Source organism: Schistocerca americana, chromosome 3 (genome assembly GCF_021461395.2).
Source record: "Schistocerca americana isolate TAMUIC-IGC-003095 chromosome 3, iqSchAmer2.1, whole genome shotgun sequence".
Lineage (NCBI taxonomy): Eukaryota > Metazoa > Arthropoda > Insecta > Orthoptera > Acrididae > Schistocerca > Schistocerca americana.
Window position 1 is genome coordinate 906,229,161 of NC_060121.1, and position 18,455 is coordinate 906,247,615.

General features: G+C 44.2%; 1 protein-coding gene across 1 annotated transcript; it reads left to right on the plus strand.

Annotated features, from left to right (window-relative positions):
* Window positions 1-2,965: 2,965 nt before the first annotated feature.
* Window positions 2,966-12,792, plus strand: LOC124605661 (cuticle protein 18.7-like). The gene is made up of 2 exons (XM_047137495.1): window positions 2,966-3,021; window positions 11,822-12,792. The coding sequence occupies exons 1-2, from the start codon at window positions 3,010-3,012 to the stop codon at window positions 12,680-12,682; spliced, it is 873 nt and encodes a 290-aa protein (XP_046993451.1). The 5' UTR covers window positions 2,966-3,009; the 3' UTR covers window positions 12,683-12,792.
* Window positions 12,793-18,455: the final 5,663 nt, after the last annotated feature.

Consider the following 18,455-nt stretch of genomic DNA (forward strand, 5'->3'; position numbering starts at 1 on the left):
AAAAATAAGGATGATATTTAGAAAAGACGTACTGCTGTTTTTATCTTGGTAATGAGCAAAGTTAAAACATAGGGAATCGTGCTGGTTAATGACTACTTGTAGCTGCACAACATTTGCTTGCTCTTCTTTTTATTTTGCTTCTGGGAAAAATGCCATTTAGAGTGGTCAAAATAGGTGAGACACCTTGTATAATACAAGGCAAAGCATGATTCAAGCAGATGGGACAACATGCATGACAGTTATGAAATAGGACTTTAAGCAGGGATAAATTTGCATAAAGGAGGTTGTGGTGTATAGCGTAAGTATTATTAAAATAGTAGTTTTTTGTTATATTGAAAAAGGCGTACCGTAAATGGTAAATATAACGGGCGATCAAAATGTTTCCATTTGAAGACACTGCTGCGGCGTATGTGCGACGTAGCGAAACTCCTATGCAGGAACATAAGCACCTAGATGTAGGCAAGGCATTAACGTGGCATTGGTGTCTTTCTGACGTGTGAGCAATAAATGAAGAAATGTGGACTGTGGCGTCGTTATTACCAAATGCGTCCAAACGGGACCAACGTAATGTTATTCTTTTCTTGGCTGGCGAAAGAGAAACACTGGTGGACATCCATCAGAGAATGAAGAATGGGTATAGGCTAGCATCACTGTCGAAAACCACCGTTGTGGAATGGATCGTCAAATTCCATGCTGGTCAAGATTCTACAAAAGACGCCCCCATATCGCAAACGTCATAACGCAGGAGTTACGCCAACTCCACTGGGAGACACTCGAGCATGCGACCTATGGTCCTGATCTGTCACATTCTACATCTACATTTATACTCCGCAAGCCACCCAACGGTGGGTGACGGAGGGCACTTTAAGTGCCACTGTCATTACCTCCCTTTCCTGTTCCAGTCGCGTGAAGGTTCGCGGGAAGAACGACTGCCGGAAAGACTCCGTGCACGCTCGAATCTCTCTAATTTTACATTTGTGATCTCCTCGGGAGGTGTAAATAGGGGGAAGCAATATATTCGATACTCATACAGAAACGCACCCTCTCGAAACCCGGACAGCAAGCTTCACCGCGATGCAGAGCGCCTCTCTTGCAGAGTCTGCCACTTGAGTTTGCTAAACATCTCTGTAACGCTATCACGCTTACCAAATAACCCTGTGACGAAACACGCCGCTCTTCTTTGGATCTTCTCTATCTCCTCTGTCAACCCGACCTGGTACGGATCCCACACTGATGAACAATACTCAGGTATAGCTCGAACGAGTGTTTTGTAAGCGACCTACTTTGTTGATGGACTACATTTTCTAAGGACTCTCCCAATGAATCTCAAGCTGGCACCCGCCTTACCAACAATTAATTTTAGATGATCATTCCACTTCAAATCGTTCCGAACGCATACTCCCGGATATTTTACAGAAGTAACTGCTACCAGCGTTTGTTCCGCTATCATATAATCATACAATAAAGGATCCTTCTTTCTATGTATTCGCAATATATTACATTTGTCTATGTTAAGGGTCAGTTGCCACTCCCTGCACCAAGTGCCTATCCGCTGCAGATCTTCCTGCATTTCGCTGCAATTTTCTAATGCTGCAACTTGTCTGTATACTACAGCATCATCCGCAAAAAGCCGAATGGAACTTCCGACACTATCTACTACGTCATTTATATATATATATATTGCGAAAAGCAATGGTCCCATAACACTCCCCTGTGGCACGTCAGAGGTTACTTTAACGTCTGTAGACGTCTCTCCATTGAGAACAACATGCTGTGTTCTGTTTGCTAAAAACTCTTCAGTCCAGCCACACAGCTGGTCTGATATTCCGTAGGCTCTTACTCTGTTTATCAGGCGACGATGCGGAACCGTATCGAACGCCTTCCGAAAGTCAAGGAAAATGGCATCTACCTGGGAGCCTGTATCTCATATTTTCTGGGTCTCATGAACAAATAAAGCGAGTTGGGTCTCACACGGTCGCTGTTTCCGCAATCCATGTTCATTCCTGCAGAGTAGATTCTGCGTTTCCAGAAATGACATGATATGCGAGCAAAAAATTCTAAAACAGATCGATGTCAGAGATATAGGCCGCCTATAGTTTTGCGCATCTGCTGGAGGACCCTTCTTGAAAACTGGAACTACCTGTGCTCTTTTCCAATGATTTGGAACCTTCCGTTCCTCTAGGGAATTGCGGTACACGGCTGTTACAAGAGGGGCAAGTTCTTTCGCGTAGTCTCTGTAGAATCGAATTGGTATCCCGTCAGGTCCAGTGGACTTTCTTCTGTTGAGTGATAATGATTTCAGTTGCTTTTCTATTCCTTGGACACTTATTTCGATGTCAGCCACTTTTTTGTTCGTCCGAGGATTTAGAGAAGGAACTGCAGTGAAACAGCTTAGGACAAAGGTGTTTAGTATTTCAGCTTTATTGCTACTATCTCGCCTTCGGTCCCTTAAAAAAGGCCTCGAAGGATGGACGATTCCTGTCGGAAGAGGATGTGCAGCAGGCAGGTACGGATTTCTTCACACAGCAGGAGCTGGTGGTTCACCAAACGGATGTGGAGAATCTGCCAGTTTTGCCTGATTGGCATAACGGTTCTGGACCGTACGGTCTGTGAACGGGAATTTTTTAACCGTCTCTTGTAATTGTTTCTTGAAGATACCAAACAAACTTGTGTGCCAAAAAAGATGAGACCGCAGTTCATCAAGAAGGGCTGCTTGTTTTGGCCAGAAGCTCACACCGCCTGCGGCGCGCCGCCGCGGCCTTTGTTTCAGGCTTGTCGCCAGCGCCGGGGGATGCTACGGCTGCTGGGTGCTAGCGGTCCCCAGGGCTGACGAGTTGTTGCGTCAGCAGTCAGCGGAAGGGAGGAGCGAGGAGGAGTCGCGAGCCGAGAGTCGACGCGAGGTCGCTCTCTTTGGGACACGGCCGGCCCGGATCGCTATATATAGCGGGGCGGGCCCTGCTGCCGGCACAGTTCACGGCAGCTACCGGCACCCACGAGCTCCCATCTGCCATGAAGGTCCTGGTGAGTACTCCCTCGGGACGGCGCATCTGCCGCCCACACTCGCGACTACGAGCCCACGCAGCTACCTCGTCTACGTAATGTCGCACCAACGGTGTTATCACGCTGCTCCTGCCTCTATAAGCGTACCCTGCAAGTCCCAGAGAACTATGTAGCAGGGAGTGTTCGCTACATGGTACCACCTGTTTGGATTTCTCCCCGTTCCGATTGTATATAGTACGCAGCAGGATTCACTGTTCAAAAGCCGCTTGTGCGTGCTGCAGTTTTTATAATTTTTTTTATCACGGGCTCAACGGGAACTTTACGTAAGGGGGTTGAGGGATATCTCCACATTCGTCTCCTTTGGTTGTTAAAATTTTTTAAGCAGACCTTTCGCAAGATGATTGAAATTTGTCTTCACGAGTCTGCCAAATTAAGGTTTTTCTACATCTAGTTGTCAAGCAAACCAATAATAATTCATGCTACCCTTCTCCGCCTATGTTTCCTACTTGAATCGAATCCAACATCATTTGAGCAGTATTATAAACTAGGACGTACGAGTGATTTGTTAGCAGTCTCCTTCGTAGACTGATTGCATTTTCCCGTTACCTTGCCAGCAAGCCGAAGTCAGCCACCTGCCTTACCTACGACTGAGCCGACATGATCATTCCATCTGATTTGCACGAGTCGACATATTTCAGTTTTGTACAATTGCGATTGTAGTCGTAGGATGTACGTCTTATTCATTTCATGAAGCGCATGATGTTACATTTTCAAACATTTGAAGCAATTCGGCTATATTATCAAAATTCAACTAAATATTTGTGGAGTTTTTTTTTTTTTTTTAAAATTGTTCAAATGGTTCTGAGCACTATGGGACTTGACTTCTGAGGTCATCAGTCCCCTAGAACTTAGAACTACTTAAACGTAACTAACCTAAGGACATCACACACATCTATGCCCGATGCAGGATTTAAACCTGCGACCGTAGCGGTCGCGCGGTTCCAGACTGAAGCGCCTAGAACCACTCGGTCACACCGGACGGCCCTTCTCTTTTTTTTAGGCAGAACATAATTATATGTAGCAACGTCATCTGTGAAAAGTCTGAGACTAAAGTTGTCTGCAAGATCTTTAACTATAACATTAATAGCAGGAGTCCCAACTCAGCTATTCTCTGGAGTACACCTCAAGTTACTTCTACATGTGTCGATCACTCTTCTTCCAAGGTAAATTGCTGTATACTCCCTGTCAGCCGGCCGGAGTGGCCGTGCGGTTCTAGGCGCTACAGTCTCGAGCCGAGAGACCGCTATGGTCGCAGGTTCGAATCCTGCCTCGGGCATGGATGCGTGTGATGTCCTTGGGTTAGTTAGGTTTAATTAGTTCTAAGTTCTAGGCGACTGCTGACCTCAGAAGTTAAGTCGCATAATGAAAAAAAAAACTCCCTGTCAAGAAACCCTGTCCAGTCGCTTGATACCTCATACGACCGTACTTTGGATAACATGTGTACTTGACTCCCATGGCTTTAAGAAAGTCGGGTGAGAAAAGTGCAAGTTTGATTTCGCAAGATCACTGGTTTCGGAATCCGAACTGGCCGGCAAGGAAGAAGGCATTCTGTTACACACACCTCGGTACGTTGTTGTGTGGCATGGTCAGATTCGAGATAAGCGATCTGTGTCTATTGAATGTTGTAGATTCATAAAAAAAATCCTTTATTAGGCAAGATCGCAAGTATGTCTTTTATACTGATAACTAATTTCGCCTAAATTAATTAGCTGTTTTCAAATCACGACAAATTTTTTGTTTATTGATTCTTTGGTGATGTATAATAAACAATTTTTTTGTGTTTTGAAGCCTGTTAATTGGTTTATCTGGAACCAGTTATCAATATAAGCACAGTACTTGGGATCTTGGTTAACAAAAGATATTTTTCTGAATCCACAACTTTCAGTTACTCATATGTTAGAGTCTAAAACAGATGGTCGTCACTGAAAGTCGTTTGTTTTTTTGTGGATCGCCTCTGTTACCGGTAAACTGCTTATAGATTGGTCTAACCGCGCTTTTTTAAATCACTGGACAGAGTTTTTTGTTCAAGGGATCAACGAGACGCTATGGCTACAATGGGAGGTAACCCAGACACAAGGTCTGTATAGAATCTGACAGGATCTCACTGGACTCTGGGCCCTTGTTTACTTTCACTAACTTCAACTGTTTCTCAACACCACTGACATTAATATATGTATCACTCTTCTTTTCAGTGGTCCAAGAAGAGTCGTGCAATTTTCAAATAATGTACTAGATTTGCTATTGTACAGATCCTTAGGTTACTATTTTCTCTTTACTCCTACCCTGTTTTAATCTCATCCTTGTGTACCCGCTACCAAAAACATCCTTAGTATCAACGACTGCCACAGTTTTTTTTCCTTACTTTTCTTGTCACTTTTCCTCTAGCCTCTTCCGTCTCCCACCTTTAGCTCGTGTCTCCCGAACTAGTGCTTTCCTTCATCCATCCTGTTCCACTTATTCCTATCTCTAAAGTGCTCTTTATCTGTCCTTTTAATTACTGATATTCTTCTTCAATGGTCTCCAGGTCCCTCTTTCCCATTGGTCCACTGCGCAAGTATTTTTTCTTAGCCCGCTTTGATTCAGCAGCTTCTATCTGACATAACTCAATAACTGACATTAGCATAATTGTATTATTGACGAGCACTTTGCCGTGCGCTGCCATTCTAGTTCTTATGCCTTTCTTGCTTCGTTGACGTTGTGCGCTCATTCCTCCCAGATGAGTCAATTTTCGTACTTTGGCTGCAGCACTGTTCATTATTATGGTGCATACTTCGTTACAATGCTCTTTCACTTTACTGTTAGTCTCTTTCATTTTATTATTGAAATGAAGAAAATTTCCCATTCCAATATCCTTTCACTCACTATAAGAAAACGAATAAAGATAATAATTTTGTAATTCGTTACTTGTGAATTATTTTCGTGAAACGCCACTCGCGTAGCTTTTAGTCGCTTCCGCGTTCCTTGTAAGTTTTTCAGCGAAATTAACATCGGAAAGGCGATTTGCATGTGGCTAATGTTTAGGCTGTTAATCAACACGACACTATGTGTTACTTAGAAATGATGAAGTTGCAGGAACATTCTTGACACATTACTTCCTACAAGGATATAACCGTACATATTCGCAGCTTCAGTGAGAAACTTTACAACGTAACCAGTACTGTCATATTTCTCTGTAATTTTAATGATGAAACAGTCATCTACTTTAACATCGTAAAAAGAATAATTACCGACTGCACTGAGTCTTCTTTTCGAGCCCGTCGCGACACCGAATCTAAGTGCTAAGATAAATTTCCCGTATCTACAGCTCAGTTTTCAGCCAGTTTGTTGACCCTGAAAACTTTCAGCGTTTCTTGCTTTCTATTTGCCCTATGCTAAACTTTGCCACTGTCCCACTTGCATTGAGATATATTTTGTAAAAAATGTTAACGCAAACAATTTTTATACCTCAGTCACTTGTAGGTTTTTGTTCACTTCAATATAGCAGCGGAAAATGAAGAAGTCAATCGAAATGTCAAACTTAAGACTACCAGGAAAATGTTACTGCGGCTCAGAGCGTCATTTCGGAAACGATCTGAAAACTGTACAACATTTGGGAGTAGCAAATTTAAGTATTACAGTAACTGTAAAACAGACCTTCATGCATTATTTCGTCTATTAAAATATTCCTTCTGCTCGTGTGCGGATCAAGATAACTTTTCTCAGACAAGTCTGATAAGTTACCTTAAATGCAGACCGTTTGGGAGGCACGCCTTTCTCAGAATTAACATAGGCGCATAATAAACTCTTCTACTTCTCTGAGGGACTCACTGGTAGTTCCACAATAAACACAAAGAGACTAGGATCTTCAGTTTTAAAGAAAATCTTTCGTTCCGTAATGTCTGAAATTTAACAAGAAATTATACTGAAATAGAAAAAATATATTTTCGTGTATGTCGAATGGACGTTTCTCACGTGCTGGCGATTTTTCATAGTACATCATTACCTCAGTTGCAGAAGTTTAGGAACAGTTTTCATTAAGTACGACAGCAATGTCTCGTACACCGAAAGAAAACTGTAAGATGTTGATACTTAGATCTAAAACAGGCAGGAGAAACCACTGAACGTAAACAGTTCTAATTACACACAACCTGTAGGTCTACTATACACCAAACCTTATTACAGTGCGTCACTCTTCAAAAAGTACAAGAACATAGGTTGTCATTAAAATTTCTGTGCGTTCTCTGATGCCCCTTTGGCCAGAATCAAACACCCATCCGCTAGAGTGCGCAGAGGCTCGCACAGTCACATAATTAAGTTTGTCATATATATATATATATATATATATATATATATATATATATATATATATATAACTGATATGCAGAATGCGACATAAAAATCCTAACTGGGTGTGCTATCAGAATTTACTACTGAACAATGATAAGATGGGAAGAGTATCGGGGAAGGTCCATCTACGTCTACACCCACATACATACTACGCAAACGAGAATGCGGTGTATTGTGGAGGTTTTATTGTACTACTGTTGGAAATTCTCTTCCCCATTCGACATCCGTATGGAGCCGGAGGAAAACGAACGTCTTTATGCTTCGGCAAGAGCCCTTGTTTATCTTAATACTATCTTCATGTCCCTCAAGTGGAAAGCATGTCGGTGGTGGTACGGTCGTTCTACAGTCTGTAGGAGATGCCGATTCTCTAAACCTTCTCTATAGTGTTTCGCGGATACAACTTCTTTTTCCGTCAGGGGATTCCCCTTTGAGCACACGTATCACTTCTCTAATACTCGCGTGCTGATCAAAGCTACCACTAACAAATCTCAACGGCACCTCTCTGAATTTCTTCGTTGCTTCTCTCTAATCCAACCTGGTGAGATACCGAAACTTGGTCAGTATTCAAAAATGGGTCGAACAAGTGTTCGGTACGCGTCGCTTTTATACATGAGGTACACTTTTCTAGAATTCTCCCACTAAGCCGAAATCGAACATTCGCTTTCCCCACAAGCGATCTGACATGCATGTTCCAGTCCATGTCACTTAACAACATATTTTCAACTTATTCTAGACGAGCAGGCTGACTTTTGGTAAAGGAGACACAATTGAAGGCATACATACCCCTCAAACAAAAAGTTCGAGGCTAGGTTAATACATTACAGAGAAAAGTTAAGGTCGTAACTTTGATACTTCAGCTGTTCTACATAGTCTCTCTCCTCCCTCCCCCACCTTTTCTTGAGTACATCGTGCAGATCGTTCATGCAACCATGTGGGACTTTCAGAAAACTCCTTTGCGATGTTGTTCAACTAGTTCATCATACTGGTTTGAATGTCGATTATGTCGTCAAAGCATTGACCATTATGTGAAGGTTTGTACTTCGTCATTTTGTGATTCGGATTGAGTCTCGTCGGCCACAATGAATTTTTTCCTCATTTTACATATTAATCAAGTCGCGGCAGCCGTTGATTGGTCGTCGTTACTGTTTGGTGGCAGAATTTGCACACATTTTTCTTTTCTTCAAAACAGTGTGGAGAGTGTCTTGCATACTTGATTTAGAGATGTTCAATTCGTTGCTGCATTGTGATATCTGAAACAACAAGGCTGACACACAACGGCCGAGCGTCCACTATTTGATACTCCCCGCTCGCAACTGGCTGGCCGAAAGCACGTGTGTTGTTTGCAGTTTTGACACCGCAGTTACTGCTGTGACGTCACTTGTGCGACAAGAATCAAACGTCTCGATACTTTTTGGACGCACCATGTAAATGAAGTTCGAAATTATTTAAAAAATAAAATATATAAATAGAAAGAATGAGATGTAACATAAGAAAATCAGCGCTGAGGAGTTCACTGCAGTCGCCTGGGATCGCTTTCTGACTTTTAGTTGTCCTTCACAGTTTCCTCAGTAACTGATGTACCGTGGACGACTGCAGATGAACCATGAGTTAGTTGTGTCGCTGTCTGCTCGGTTTGATACGAGGCAGTGCTTTCCGAACCACTCTAGTTTCCGTCTTCTGATGCACCACAGTTCAACATATGAGATCAAAACATCTGATCTTTAATGCAAATCCTTAAAAATGTTAGAATAGTAATTAAATTCGTGATGGTCGTTTGAAATCTCTTCCGGAGAACACCTTTTGTTAATAAAGATTTCCACTATCTCTTGCACATAGAGCAGTCTCCTCTTAGTTGCTGTATGTAACAATTCCATTGTATTCGTGTTGATGAGTGCTTATTTCCTACAATGTGTGAAGTAAAGGCTGTCTTATTTTGGGGATATGTGTGCTCTTGGAAACGTAGTTTTGTTGTGGTTCTTGTCATTTCACGAAATTCCAATCACCAACTTTCTCCTCCGAATGCGAAAATATTTTGTTGAACACAAACTTGCATAGGGAGGAACGATCACCAAGATAAAATAAGGGAATTTCTGAGCTCGTACGGAAAGATATAGGTGTTCATTCTTTCCGCGCTCTATACGAGATTGGAATAATAGAGAATTGTGAAGGTGGTTCGATGATCTCTCTGCCAGACACTTAGATGTGATTTGCAGAGTATCCGTGTAGATGTAGATGTAGATTTTTTAATCCTTAAGAGCGACAACTGACGCTTTGTAATAGTCCGCTACAACCATTTATTTCAGTATAGCAAGTTCTTTAACGATTCCAGTTATTTCTAATGGTAGTTGTAACAGACGACAAACAAGCTTCGCTTCGACCCATCAGACAGAGCTGCAATAGCCACTTCTTCTATACCACTAATCAGTACCCTGTAGCAAAGGAAATACTTTCAAAGCACTCAAGATTTGACCACTGGATTGACAAACGAGCATCAGACAATCACTACACGTTCTTCAACCCTCACCCACAAGCGAAACTGGATAACAGTCCAATGTTAGAAAGGAGAAGGACTCATACGAATGAACCGCATGTTTCCATTGGAGCAAATGTAATTTAATGTCGCCAAGTCCGCCTTGTTTTGTCAAACTCTACCTTCAGCTAGCTGACGTGTCCACGTTCTGAAACCTCTGTTCATCAAGCAAATGACTGCTTATTAAGTTGCTTCCTCTCTCAAAAAACTGAAAACAACTGTTCTTTTATAATTCGTTGACGATCATTTACTACCGAGCTGATTCACGCAATACCTTTAAAACTAGAGCTGTGTCCCACAGGGCTCATGACTCCTGTCCTCTCCTTACTTACTCCTCAATTTCGAGAGCTACAGCTCGTTCGACGAAATCATTTTAGCCTTTCAGCCAGTCATAATCAGGAGCAGAATGTAGGCATTTTTATTGGCCATTTCCTGCTCCTACGAACAGAGCATCAGTAAGCTGACAGTACTTTTAGAAATTTGTCTGTAACTGTAGTCAGAGATCACTGGCCCTCATGGGAAACCAAAAACCTGAAGTCCTGTCATGCAGGGACCAACTTTAACCCATTTATGAGGATTAGGAAAAAACTGGCTCATCCCCTTTGGGCTGGATGACACCCTCTGATGGGCACAGTAGTCACCCAAGGAGACGACAAGTGAGGCCTGGAACTGAGATATCACAGTGTTCATCATGTTTTCTGAATATACTTATCTCCTGACTGGAATACTCTCTTTCAAATTCTTAAGGTGGCAGAGATATAATAGAGGGAGGGGAAGGCTATTTACAATTTGTGCAGAAATCAGATGGCCGTTATAAGATTCGAGGGACATGAAAGGGAAGCAGTGGTTGAGAATGGGGTGTGACAGGGTTGTAGCCTCTCCCCGATGTTATTCAATTTGTATATTGAGCAAGCAACGAAGGAAACAAAAGAAAAATTCGGAGTAGGTATTAAAATCCATGGAGAAGAAATAAAAACTTTGAGGTTCGCCGATGACATTGTAATTCTGTCACAGACAGCAGAGGACTTGGGAGAGCAGTTGAACGGAATGGACAATGTCTTGAAAGGAGGATATAAGATGAACATCAACAAGAGCAAAACGAGGTTAATGGCATGTAGTCGAATTAAGTCGGGTGATACTGAGGAAATTAGATTAGGAAATGAGACACTTAAATAGTAAATGAGTTTTGCTATTTGGGGAGCAAAATAACTGATGATGGTAGAAGTAGAGAGGATATAAAAAGTAGACTGGCAATGGCTAGGAAAGCGTTTCTGAAGAAGAGAAATTTGTTAACATCGAGTATCGATTTAAGCGTCAGGAAGTCGTTTCTGAAAATATTTGTATGGAAGTGAAACGTGGACGATAAATAGTTTGGAGAAGAAGCGAATAGAAGCTTTCGAAATGTGGTGCTACAGAAGAATGCTGAAGATTAGATGGGTAGACCACATAACTAATGAGGAGGTATTGAATAGAATTGGGGAGAAGAGGAGTTTGTGGCACAACTTGACAAGAAGAAGGGTCCGGTTGGTAGGACATATTCTGAGGCATCAAGGGATCACAAATTTAGTATTGGAGGGCAGCATGGAGCGTAAAAATCGTAGAGGGAGACCAATAGATGAATAAACTACGCATATTCAGAAGGATGTAGGTTGCATTAGGTACTGGGAGATGGAGAAGCTAGCACAGGATAGAGTAGCATGGAGAGCTGCATCAAACCAGTCTCTGGACTGAAGACCGCAACAACAATAAAAACAACTTATTTCCTTGTTATACATTTTCTTCATAGAGTACATGTTACCTCACTTTCTGAATCACGCTCATACAGAATGCAATAAATGTAGCCGCTCGTGAAGCAAGGCGGGGGGACTAGCAGACGGCGTGGTAAGAACTCTCGGCCGGTTGCAGGTGGTCCTGAGCGCCCTCGTGGCGGCGTCGCTGGCGAAGCCCGGCTACCTGTCATCGCCCGGCCTGCTGGCGCGCGCCCTGGGCGCCCCAGCGCCCGCGCTCCTGGCCGCCGCCCCCGCACCTGCCCCGGCCTTCATCCGCACAGTGCCTGCCGCCAACATCATCATCGGCCCGGAGGGAGTCCCGCTCGACACTCCCGAGGTCGCCGCCGCCAAGGCCTCGCACGCCGCCGCCGTGGCGGAGACCTCCGCCCGCGACGCCGCCGCCAATGCCGCCGCCGCCGCAGCTGCCCCCGCCCCTGCACGCGCCGCCCCAGCGGCCCCCGCCGCCCCCGCCGCTCCTGCCGCACCTGTGGAACCCGCTAACATCGTGATCGGACCGGAGGGCGTCCCATTGGACACCCCCGAGGTAGCGGCCGCCAAGGCCTCCCACGCTGCCGCCGTGGCTGAGACCAACGCCCGCGACGCCATCGCCAACTCCGCGCCCGCCCCTGCCGTCATCGCCGCCCCCGCCATCGCCGCTGCACCGGCACTGTTCGCTGCCAGAACCTTCGCCGCCCCCGCCATCGCTGCTCCAGCCATCGCTGCCGCTCCAGCCATTGCAGCCGGCGCCACTATCATCGACGCCAGGACCCCGGCGGCGACGGCCCTGGCCGCCCACGCCATCACCGCCCACGCTATCGCAGCCCCCGGCATCGTGGGCCCTGCCATTGTTGCTGCTCGCGGCGTGATCGCCCCTGCTGCCAACATCGTGATTGGCCCGGACGGTGTGCCCCTGGACACCCCTGAGGTGGCTGCCGCCAGGGCTGCCGACACCATCGCTCACCTGCAGGCCAAGGCGCGTCTCGGTCTCCTGGGATAAGATGTAACCTAAGGGACGTTTCCAGACTGATAAAACTGTTTTTGACTTAACCCTCCGTTGTATATTTTTTGTACAAATTGTAGGAAAATAAATGTTATTTTTGCAAATAATAATTTTATTCTTCTAAAATTTAAAGAGTAGGGTCACAAAACCACCAATGAACTGTTATAATTTGTCTTTATTTGACAAGAACAAGTTTCTGTCAAGTGACGATCTTCAAGTCACCTGTATATTAACAAAAATGCGTAAGAAAGGACACTGGTCAAAAAAATTAATGTGAACCGTTGTGTATAGCATGTACAAAAGAATACCAGTCGGTCAGATTATTGAAAGTTCCTGTTGGGTCAAGTAAAGTAGTGAAGTTGCAACATCTAAACGAAGTAGTGAAACATACTGGGTGATCAAAAAGTCAGTATAAATTTGAAAACTGAATAAATCACTGAATAATGTAGATAGAGAGATTGGCACACATGCTTGGAATGACATGGGGTTTTATTAGAACCAAAAAAATACGAAAGTTCAAAAAATGTCCGACAGATGGCGCTTCATCTGATCAGAATAGCAATAATTAGCATAACAAAGTAAGACAAAGCAAAGATGATGTTCTTTACAGGAGCTACGGTCGCAGGTTCGAATCCTGCCGCGGGCATGGATGTGTGTGATGTCCTTAGGTTAGTTAGGTTTAAGTAGTTCTAAGTTCTAGGGGACTGATGACCTCAGAAGTTAAGTCCCATAGTGCTCAGAGCCATTTCTTTACAGGAAATGCTCAATATGTCCACCATAATTCCTCAACAATAGCTGTAGTCAAGAAATAATGTTGTGAGCAGCACTGTAAAGCATGTCCGGAGTTATGGTGAGGCATTGGCATCGGATGTTGTCTTTCAGCATCCCTAGAGATGTCCGTCGATCACTACACATTTGCGACTTCAGGTAACCCCAAAGCCAATAATCGCACGGACTGAGGTCTGGGGACCTGGGAGGCCAAGCATGCCGAAAGTGGCGGCTGAGCACACGATAATCACCAAACGACGCGCGCAAGAGATCTTTCACGCGTCTAGCAATATTGGGTGGAGAGCTATCTTGCATAAACATCATACGTTCCAGCAGGTGTTTATCAGCCAGGCTGAGGATGATGCGATTCTGTAACATATCGGTGTACCTCTCACCCGTCACGGCAGCAGTTACAAAACCAGAATCACGCATTTCCTCGAAGAAAAAAAGGCCAAGTGCCAACCAAACAATAGTGTATGGAATGCCGGTGCGACGTGCGATTGCACGGGCGCTGACTTCCCCGTGCAGAGACGAACCCGCTACAGTCTCCATTTCTTCCAGAACTGTCTCACCAGCAGCTCGGTCGACCACTACGGGGTCTATCGTCTAAACAACCCGTGGCTTCGAACTTCGAAATCATTCTCGCCACAGCTGCATTTGTCAACAGACCTTTACCCGTTCGAATCCCCTTCCTATGGGGATAGGATCGTAATGCTGAACTAGCACATTCCCCATTCTGATAATACAGCTTCACTAAAAGCGCTTTTTCAGGTAACGTCAGCATGCTGCGACTGCTGGTGCATCTGATTCTCTCTCTCATTACAGCTCCTTTTATACACGATTGTCATGCGCATTCACTGGCGTTTTGCTGTCCAGCGCCATCTGTCGGACGTTTTGTGAACTCTGTTTTTTTTTTTGTTCTAATAAAATCCCATGTCATTCCATACATGTGTGTCAATTTTTACCTCTCTATCTACATTATTCCGTGGCTTATTAAGTTTTCAAATGTATACTGACTTTTTGATCACCTGGCATGTCATCTTATGTTAACCTTCGACCTAGAAACGACGGAGAGGCTCCGTCCCCGCCACAGCCGCAGTGGTCCGCAACCCCACGACGACTACCGCAGTCTACTTCACCCCTCCGCCGCCCCACACCGAACCCAGGGTTACTGTGCGGTTCAGCCCCCGGTGGACCCCCTGGGGAACGTCTCACACCAGACGAGTGCAACCCCTATGTTTGCGTCGTAGAGTAGTAATGGTGGTGTACGCGTACGTGGAGAACTTGTTTGCGCAGCAATCGCCGACATAGAGTAGCTGAGACGGAGTAAGGGGAACCAGCCCTCATTTGCCGAGGCAGATGGAAAACCGCCTAAAAACCATTCATATATTGGCCGGCTCAACGGAACTCGACACAAATCCGCCAGCGCATTCATGCCGGGGATCGGCGGTCCTTCCCGCCCGGAAAGCGGTGCGTTAGACCGCACGACCAACCAGTCGGGCTAGTTAAACATATGCTACGCCCATGGTGATGATGTCCCATACTGCGAGGAGAGTAGGGGACGATGCGGGAAACCCGCACCGTCATACTAGGCAAGGTCCTAGCGGAGGTGGTTTGCCATTGCCTTCCTCCGACCGTAATGGGGATGAACGATGATGATGAAGGCGACACAACAACACCCAGTCATCTCGAAGCATGGAAAAATCCCTGACCCCGCCGGGAATCGAACCTGGGACCCCGTGCGCGAGAAGCGAGAACGCTACCGCAAGACCACGAGCTGCGGACCAGTACGCCCATAGACATAGAAAACCAAATTTACATTTGGGTACACGTGATGAACCTGAGATAATGTTTGCTTTCATATGAGAGCAGTAACGTTTCTTAACATGCTTATAGGTTAGGATGATCGACCATAGCTTCTTTGTGGACTACGAATAAAACTAATAAAACAGAGGGTATTGTGTGGACCGTCAAGGGTTAAAACCGTATCCTAAAACTTAGGCCAAACTTGTTGATCGTTTGTTGCCAAACTCCATGTAAAAGGATATATAATTTGTAATACAGTCAAAAAATGCGAAGGTTGCAATAGTTTATCCAGCAACCATTCTACAAAAGAGAGGAAAGACACACCTGTTACATGTTGGCAGCCTAGTTAAAAACATTTCATAACTGTACAGTTCCTTAAAAATTATGTAATGTGTAAAACAAACCGCTTTCATTGACACCACATTATAAAAAATAGTACTTTGATGAACTTTTTTAAGAAGACTGTCGAAAAGATTAAGTAAATCTGTACAATACCTTCTTTACATAGGAGGCCTCAGGTAAGACATATACCTATATTAAATGTCATATTTAGATTTGTTTGGATATATTACACTGCTTTGTGAGATTGTCCAAAACAGTCCACCTTAGTGAAAACTAAAGTAAATTATGTAAAGTCTAAAACAATCCACTGGCATTGAAATTACATTCTAAAACCCAGCTGTCGTAATAGATATCTTTTTAAGACAATAGTGGTCAAGATTACGTGTCTCTGGACAGCAGTCGTTTTACGTAGCATGATTCAGCAAAGACACGTACCACTTGTTAACTGCCCTATTTCAGATATGAAACTTCCTGGCAGATTAAAACTGTCGGACCAAGACTCGAACTCGGGACCTTTGCCTTTCGTGGGCAAGTGCTCTGCCAACTGAGCTACCCAAGCACGACTCACGCCCTGTCCTCACAACTTCACTTCTGCCAGTACCTCGTCTCCTACCTTCCAAACTTAACAGAAGCTCTCGCAGGAGAACATAATGAAACTTAAGCATGTTGATGTGGTCCTCAGTCCTGAGACTGGTTTGATGCAGCTCTCCATGCTACTCTATCCTGTGCAAGCTTCTTCATCTCCCAGTACTTACTGCAACCTACTTCCTTCTGAATCTGCTTAGTGTATTCATCTCTTGGTCTCCCTCCACGATTTTTACCCTCCACGCTGCCCTCCAATACTAAATTGGTGATCCCTCGATGTGTCATAACATGTCCTACCAATCGATCCCTTCTTCTAGTGATGTTGTGCCACAACCCCCTCTTCTCGCCAATTCTATTCAATACCTCCTCATTAGTTATGTGATCTATCCATCTAATCATCAGCATTCTTCTGTAGCACCACATTTCGAAAGCTTCTATTCTCGTCTAAACTATTTATCGTCCACGTTCCACTTCCATACATTGCTACACTCCATACAAACACTTTCAGAACGACTTCCTGACACTTAAATCTATACTCGATGTTAACAAATTTCGCTGCTTCAGAAACACTTTCCTTGCTATTGCCAGTCTACATTTTATATCCTCTCTACTTGGACAATCATCAGTTATTTTGCTCCCCAAATAGCAAAACTCCTTAACTTATATAAGTGTCTCATTTACTAATCTAATTCCTTCAGCATCAGCCGCCTTAATTCGAGTACATTCCATTATCCTCATTTTGCTTTTGCTGATGTTCATCTTATATCCTCGTTTCAAGACACTGTCCATTCCGTTCAACTGCTCTTCCAAGTCCTTTGCTGTCTCTGACAGAATTACAATGTCATCGGCGAACCTCAAAGCTTTTATTTCTTCTCCATGGATTTTAATACCTACTCCGAATTTTTCTTTTGTTTCCTTTACTGCTTGCTGAATACACAGATGGAATAACATCGGGGAGAGGCTACAACCCTGTCTTACTCCCTTCCCAACCACTGCTTCCCTTTTATGCCCCTCAACTCTTATAGCTGCCATCTGGTTTCAGTACATATTGTAAATAGTCTTTCGCTCCCTGTATTTTACACCTACCACCTTTAGAATTTGAAAAAGAGCATTCCAGTAAATATTGTCAAAAGCTTTCTCTAAGTCTACAAATGCTAGAAATGTAGGTTTGCCTTTCCTTAATCTATTTTCTAAGATAAGTCGTAAGGTCGGTATTGCCTCACGTGATCCAACATTTCTACGGATATCGACGTCAACGTCTCCTTCTATCTCGTCATATGAGTATTCCTCTCCCTCATAGTGGCCTTTTATGTACTTTTTCCACCCATCCGTGCTTCCCATTGCTGTCTTAGTGTTGACGTCCTCGCATTTGTGGTTCTGACTCTTCTATATGCTGAGTCAGTCCTTCTGACGATCATTTCTTCTTCGATTTCATGACATTTTTGCTGCAGCAATTTTCCATATCTAGACACAATATGGACCGCAAATGACGAAAACAACTAACATAAGCGACTTTGGCAAAGGGCAGATTGTTATGGCCCGGCACCTAGCAACGGTGAAGCCAGTCGACTGTTCGTGTGCTACTGTCGTGACAAAGTGTGACATGTGCTTGAAGGATAGTGAGACCGCCAGCAGACGATGATGTGTTGGACGTACACGTTCAGTGTACATTGTTGATCATGTGGCTTCACGGCAGAATGGCCCCTTCGTGCCCCTGTTTTGACCAAACGATATCATCATTTACGACTGCAAAGGACAAGGGGTTATCGAGAATGGACTTCATTAATGAATCATGAACCATCCAATTTGTCATGCAGCTTGAAAATGGCGGAGGATTCCTTTTCTTGAAGCTAAAAAAAAAAAAAAGGTTCAATTGGCTCTGAGCACTATGGGACTAAAAATCTGAGGTCATCAGTCCCCTAGAACTTAGAACTACTTAAATCTAACTAACCTCAGCGTCAGGACATCACACACATCCATGCCAGAGGCAGGATTCGAACCTGCGACGTAGCGGTCGCGCGGTTCCAGACTGAAGCGCCTAGAACTGCTCGTCCACAGCGGCCGGCTACCTGCTAGCAGACAGCTGTCATCATCCATAAAGACAAGTTTATTTTACGGATGAATACCATACACTGCCACAAAAGTCGCCTCTGTGAAGGTTAACTTGGTACTTGGAAGGCAGAGGTGTGTAACATTTCCTGACTGCGTAGTTTGTTGTACATTAAACATACTTTATGTATAGCTCGAGAACGTTACGTGGAACGTCGAC